This window comes from Octodon degus, unplaced genomic scaffold (assembly GCF_000260255.1).
Source record: "Octodon degus isolate 3935 unplaced genomic scaffold, OctDeg1.0 scaffold00306, whole genome shotgun sequence".
Taxonomy (NCBI): Eukaryota; Metazoa; Chordata; class Mammalia; order Rodentia; family Octodontidae; genus Octodon; species Octodon degus.
Genome location: NW_004524882.1, coordinates 1,445,644 through 1,453,001, shown reverse-complemented (window position 1 = coordinate 1,453,001; position 7,358 = coordinate 1,445,644). Strand labels below are relative to the sequence as shown.

The following is a 7,358-nucleotide window of genomic DNA, read 5'->3' as shown; positions in this document are numbered from 1 at the left end:
TTAGAATGCTGCAGGCTGGTGTTGGGGCAAGGCAGGCCAGGTCAGAGCAGAGTAATGGGTGCTTGTGGGCAAAAGGGCCATCTCTCGGGGGTATGTGGTCCAGCCAGAAAGTACTGATTAGAATTCCTGTCCTCACCTCCACTCCTTTCTACTGAGAGGAAGAGGTAGAAAGGAAGGATGGAAAAAGAGGGACACAAGATGGTACTATGAGGGTAGTGCTTGGCCTTGGCGGGGGAGTCCTGACATTGCATGGGCCTTGTCTAACAGTGCCTAAGAGGAGGAGGAGAAATAAGAGGACAGGTTCATCTCCTCGTCTTCATCTTCACTGCTGCAGTCTGAGGCGCTGCCGTCTTCTTCCGCGGGTTCCTTCCTGGTTCTTTGGGATCCGGGTGGGTGGGGATGGCAGCTGGGCACCGCACCTGGGGCACCCGTGCCCGGAGCCTGCAGCCTGTTCTCCTGGCCTGGTCCTGCCTGCACAGTCATGGCTGGTGAGGGCGGCAGGTCTCTCCTGCTGAACCTGGGGTTTGGGTCTCCAGGCAAGGTCACGATCTTGCCCTTCCCAGAGTTTCTCTTTTTGTATGCGGCATACTCCTCAGGGGACAGACCCTTGAGCCAGAGGTCCAGGTCCACCCAATACTGTCTGTGCAGCTTTTCCGCCTGCTGCCTGTACTGTTCCTTCAGGGCTGGGGGCACGCGGTGCCAGCGCCTGCTGATCTCCACCCTGCGCTCCTGGGGGGACAAGTATTCCAACTCCTCCCTTGACCACCAGTCGTCATGAAATTTATTATATCCCGTCATGGGGGGCTTCGGGGGCTCTCCATGAAATTTCACATACTTGCCAAATTTATCAGTCTTGGACAGAGGCCTCACGCTTTGCACACTGTCCTGGGCATTCTTTGGAGCTTTTCTTGGGCGCCTCTTGCCCCCACCAGACTTTTTGCAGATTTGGACCTGATCAGGGTGTTTTTGCCAAAATTGAGCGACTTTTTCTTTAAATTCCTGCTTGTCCTTCCAGTATTCCTCAGTGTATTTCTGCTTCACCTCCTGTGGGAGCTGCCTGTACTTCTGAGCTAGAATCTTGGCCAGCTTGTAATTGTTCATCTGAGGGTACTTTTGGGAATAATGGAGCCTCTGCTCCTTGTAAAATCGGAAATAAGCAGTCAAGGGCCTTTTGGGGAAGTCGGGGTGCTTCTGGGATTCATTGTTTCTATTGTGACCGCAAACCAGTTTTCTGGCTTCCTGCACCACTTCTTCCAGCGGCTGGAATTTCCCTAATTTGGAACAAATCTCTGTCCACTTGAGTTTGCACATTTCCCCAGAGAAGCCTTGAAATGCTATTTTCTCCCAGTCTGGCTGTGACTTGTCTGCTTTGGACCTTGGGTTGTCACCGGACAGGAGGTTATTCTCAATGCGCTGCAGTAACCTGCACACATCCTCCTTGGACCAGTGGCCTTGGCTAGGAGGCAGATCCATCTCAAGCTTGGGGCTGGGGACACTGTCAGGGGCTGAGTGGTGCAGTGACCTCCACAGGGACCAACTTCCTCCTTCTGCAGGGAAAGAAGATACCTGCAAGTCATGCACTGCGTGGAAATCTATTTGTGATGACAGAGAGAGAGAGAGAGAGAGAGAGAGAGAGAGAGAGAGAGAGAGAGGATTAATGAAGAGTCACGGGTCCTTCAGGATCTTTGCACAATCACTTCACGCTGAGCTGTGCATTGGAACATTGTTGACATCCTTGTGTATGAAGTTAAAGCCTGCATTAGTTGAGAACAGTGGGGCTCCTTACACAAAAGAGGTGAGGCTTGTCGGAGGTTTTAGGCTGGGAAGGGCACCACGCTTGAAGATGGAAAGGAGGGTGAGCTAGAATTAACTGAGTTAATTCAAAAGCAGAAAAAGACTCCATTTCCTTAGAAAATGAAAATACAAACTGAGTAAGATAGTGAGAATGTCAGAGAAAATTAACACTGACATAAATAATGAAGAAGGTCAATGGAAATAATTCCAGCATTGTTTTCATAGTCAAAACTGACTTTTCTGTGGCTTTAGGGGGGAAAGTTGTGTTAATTCCGCAACAATTTTATGAATAATTAAAATTAATAAAAGAGTCTAGAATGCATTTTAACCAAAAAAGTTGTAAAACTGATATTACAAAGTAGGTATGGGGCACAATCTATGTCTTCCTTACATCAGATGAAATATTTAAAGGCACCTCTTGAAAATACCTATGTCGGGGCCAGGAGATGGCTCAGTGGAATAAGTGCTTCCCTGGCAAGCGCCAAGGACCTGAGTTCAATCCCCAGTTGAGAGAGAGAGAGAGAGAGAGAGAGAGAGAGAGAGAGAGAGAGGAAAAAAAGAAAGAAAATACCTATGTCTCCAGTTAAAATAACAACTGTACCATTTAATTCACTATGCTCTGAAATGAATCATGATAGTTAACATTTAAATCTCTTTATGAGAGCTAGCCAAATAGCTCAGCAGATTAAAGTGCCTGCTTAGGCAGACACAGCACCCAGGTTCAATCCCTGTCTTGCTGTGGCAGCCCACCCATAAGGCACACTTAGATGGTGACCAAGACTGGGCATGGGGATGTGCCTGTAAGCACAGTTCTTGGAGGCTGAACATAGGTGGATCACTATGAGTCCAATCTACACAGTGAGACAATACAATAAAATAAATCTATTTATGAGAATGAGTGCATTGAACTCCCTCATTTCTGGGACTTCAGTATAGTCACCAATGTCGTGTTTCCACAGCCATCGCCAGATTTTTCTATTGCTATTTGAAATACCAAGGCTGGAATTTCAAGTTCCTGAAAACCTAGTGTCTTACCCATTCCATGAGGTTTCCATTGGTTTCTGCCAATTTTGAGTACCATGATGACAAAAGTAAATCTTGGAAACCTAAGAATTGCCTCCAAGAACTTAACATTTGGATACAGTAATATAGAAATGAAAATATCACATCAAGTTCTAGTAGAGATAAAAATTGCATAGTTCCACATAATCTGAAAATAATTCCCTGACTTTTATTATTATTATTTTTTTCTGCATTTAGGGCAGGGTCTACAGGGTCTACAGGGTCTCTTTGTGTAGCTCAGACTTGCAGCGATCCTCCTATTTACAGGCACGTGCCACCATGCCCAGTCTCACTCACTGGCTCAGTGCACCCCTGGCGTTGGCCTGGTACGGCTGGCCTGGGGATCAAACCCCGGTTTATGGGCTCTGCCAAAGCAGGCCCTTTAGTCCCCTGAGCTATTGAGCCAGCCCCTTCCCTGACTTTTATTAAAGCTGCTTAAAGCATTTTAGCAGCTATTATTTTATTAAAGCTATTAAAGCATTTTATTAAAGCTGCTTCTTTCAGCCTTCTGAACACAGGATTTCACACGGGACTGAAGCATGTATCTGCACCTTGAGAACGCTGCACTCACCTGAAGATTCTGTCAGAATCCTTACCGTTTCTTACAGGAAATTCCCTGCTCCTGGGTGCAGGGTCTCTGTGTCCTCAGGTGGCTGAAGCAAGCAAGGCGCCCCAGGGCAGCCTCCTCCAGGTTCCTGTGGTGAACAGACTTTGTGGCCGGCAGCACCTCAGGCATCTTTCTCCTTGCAGACACAACACCAACACGCAAAGGGAAAGCAGGTCACCTGCTTGGGTTGCACTCCAGAAGTTTCAGTCCCTAGTCAACTGGCTCCCCCACAGGATGGAGAGGCACAGTCGCCTCCAGGGCAGGTAAGAGGTAGACAAAACTCTCAGAAAGAGGACTATCTCTCTCCTCCTTATATTTCATCCAGGTTACCCACCCTTAGGGTAGGGAGCACCCACACCCTTAATCCCAGGCCTTTGGAGTACTTAATCCCAGCATCAAACACTTACAAGCCACACCTACCACCATCCAAAGTGGCAAGAGGCAAGGATTCGGCCTCCCACAGCCTGCAGAGGCAGTGGCACCGCTGGCACTTGCACGGGAGCTGCCAGCCTGCACAGCATCACAGAATGCACTGGCCTTACGCTATGTGCTTTGTGGCAATGTGTTATGAGCCCTCTATCACCATACAGCTATCCATGTGGCGGGAATGGCCATGTGGCGGGAATGGCTTCCTCCAGCCTGTTTTCTGTGCTTCTAAGGAATACTCAGCACCTCAAGCAGGAGCACAGTTGTAGAACTTGGATCTAATGTTAGAGATTAAGAGAAAAAAGGAAGCTGAACGTAGTGGGGCACAGCTGTAATCCCAGCACTGGGGAGGCTGAGGCAGGAGGATCACTCCGTGAGTTTCACGCCCCTACTTAAGCAAACTCAGAGCCAGCTTGGACAGATAGTGATCCTGTAAATCCACAAGAGGAAAACAGAACTAGCAAAGGGTGACTAAATGATTTTGAGCGAGGCCAATTCCAGCCCTGCATTGCTCCTGCAGTGTGAAAAGAAAAATATAACAAATATGGTTAAGCTGAAAACACCTTGTTGGGGAGTGGGGCTGCCCAGGGCGGAGCAGGGGCAGGATGATCAAGGTGGAAGCTGAGCCAGGTCACAGGAGGGAGGGAGAGCCTGGTCTCTCTCTGTCCTTTAGGACAGCCTGTCTTAAAGTTAATCTCTGGCCAGATAGCTCAGCAGATTAAAGTGCCTATTTAGGCAGATTAAAAGATTAGGGCAGATTAAAAGTGCCTGTTTAGGCTGACTCAGGGGCCTGGGGTTGATCCCCAGTTGTGCTGGCACCAGCCCTACCCTGGGTCTCACTGAGACTGGGCATAGTGGTGTGTGCGCCTATAATCCCAGCACTTAGGAGGCTGAAAACAGGATCACTATGAGTCTGATCTATGCAGTAAGACCTTGTAGACCCTGTATTTAATACATTTAAAAAATTTAATCTAAAGAAAAGAGCTGAGAATGCAGCTCAGTGCAAGGTCCTTTGTTTTACTCCCTGTAAAACTTTTAAAAATATCTTTTAAAACTGTTTTATTACAGACCATTTATAATTGAGTATATTTATAGAACATATTCTGATAGTTGATTGCATAAATAAAATTGGAATAATGAAATCAAGCATGGTGGGAGTGAGAACATTTGAAAGTATTCTCAATAATTTTTCATTTGCTATTTTGTACTGGAGGTCTCCCTATAAAGGTCTATAAAAAATTATGAGCAAGGAATTTTTAAAATTTTCTTTTTGTTAATTAATTTAGTTTTTTTTAATAATAGACTGTCTCATTACTCAGTTCAAACTTATAGTGATCCTTCTGTCTCAGCCTCCCCAGTGCTGGGATCATAGGCATGCGCCACCATGCCCGGGTTTGGCACTGCATGCCTGGGGTTCTGAGGCTGGCATGACATGCAGTAGCAGGGATTGAACCTGGGCCTGGTGCTTCCAGGCAGGCGTTTAGACCGCCGAGCTATCTCCCCAGCCCAAACAATGGAAATTAGACAAGAGACAGAAACAAAAATATTCTGGAGAATATCATAAACTATTGAAGCATCAATTATCTGAAGAGAATGATTATCTTTAGAAAGAAAAAAAATTCACAAGGGGCTGGGGATTAGCTCAGTAGAATAAGTGTTTGCCTGGCAAGGGCCTGAGTTCAATCCCTAGTTCCACCAAAAAAAAAAAAAAAAAAAAAGAAAGAAAGAAAGAAAGAAAGAGAACAAAGAAAAAAGAAAAAGAAACTGCATAGGTCTCAGCATTCTGAGACCCTGTGCAGGACGATGCCAAGTCCCCACCTGTCCTGGGCAACTGACTAGTAACTCACCTAAAATAAAATTTAAATTCACTGCTAGGGATGTTGCTCAGGTCAAAGGCCCTGGCTTCAAATCCCAGAATGGAAAGAAAAGAAAACAACAAATAGAGCTAAATGCTAACAAATTGTGACACAACAAGGTAAGAAAATATGTTCAAGAAGAATGGATTAATTGTATATTTAAAAAGGTCTAAAAGAGTGTGAAGGCTGCCAGCATATCTAAATTACATTGATATTAGAAGACCTGTATATGCTAATTACCTGGTTTATCTTTACACATATATATATATATGTGTCAAATTATAGTATTGCAAAGTTGAAAGAATGTTCATAAATGTTAGTTTTAAACTAACAAATACAATATATGTTAATAAGTATGTTTTAATTTTTAAAATAATTGTTAAAGATATTCTGTCACCTTTAAAAAGCAGGGGCTTTTCTACTAACTGTATTCCTAGCTCTATTGTTTTATGTGGCTTAAAAAGATCTTAAACTGGGCGTGGTGGCAATTTGTAATCCCAGCGCTGTGGAGGCTGGGGCAGGAAGATCAGGCAGGAGGATCACTGGGATTTGGAGATGAGCCTGGGCTACAAAGAAAGCTCAAGGCCGGCTGGAACTGCATAGACCCTGCCTCAAAACAAAATAAAATAAAACAAAGAACAGAAAAATAAAATACCTGGCTTACAATGATGCTTAATAACAATTACTTTAATGATTTATATATTTTTTTCACTTTAGTGGGGCTGTTCTATGCCTTCTAGGTTCTCTAGCACAATTCCTGGTTTCTACACTTGGAAGCCAGTAGTAACCACCAGGTGTGTTAAACAAACTCTGCTGAACATTGACAGATGTCCCTGAAGGAAAAAAGTGTGGCCCCAAATGAAACGGCCACTCCTGTCACTGGGGAGGGAATTAAGATGCTTATAAGACCCTCTAAACATTTCAGACATACTACTTACTTTGTAAAATGCTACCCTACAAGTCAGAACATGTAAATTTGACTATAAAACATGAACCTATCATTAGATGAGTTGCCTTTAGATGTACACAGTGGTCCCTCACTTGTGGAGGTTACTTTCCAAACGCCCCTGCGATGAGTGAAAATCAGGGAGGTAACGATGCTATACTTATTTTAGTATTTATATATATTTAAGGATTTATAAACTGTTCCCACACTTATAAACCTTTCTCACACTCCCAAAACCACTTCTAATGTTCTTAACCATTTTCTAAACTCTTAAACTTGTGTAATTTTAACAACATTCATATACTGTACGGTACCACAAAATCCCGCCACAGAGAGAAAAATCCGTGATAAATAATTTAGATTTTTTTCTGAAAACCTATGAAATGGTGAGTCCCCAAAAGTCGAACCATGAAATAGCGAGGGACTGCTGTACCAGCAAATAGGTATTATTGCAAAAGCAAATCAGTCACATTTCCTGGGACAGTATCCATTGTTAAAAATGAGAATTGTAGCTCCATGCTGGAAAAAATGTTTCGAGCAGGAAGTCATCTCCCTGGAGTCCTTACCTGGTGCAGAGCAGAGCGCCTTCTCTGGAGATGCACTGCAGAGCTGGGGGCCCTGAGAGGGGAGTGGAGAGGGAGGGGGGAGGGGGGGAGAGAGAATCATT

The 7,358-nt window shown here is 44.6% G+C and overlaps 1 protein-coding gene across 1 annotated transcript; it reads right to left on the bottom strand.

Moving 5' to 3' along the window:
- Nucleotides 1-270: 270 nt before the first annotated feature.
- Nucleotides 271-1,473, bottom strand: LOC101571854 (upstream-binding factor 1-like protein 1). The gene has a single exon (XM_004647442.1). It carries the CDS (start codon nt 1,471-1,473, stop codon nt 271-273), a length of 1,203 nt encoding a protein of 400 aa, XP_004647499.1.
- Nucleotides 1,474-7,358: the final 5,885 nt, after the last annotated feature.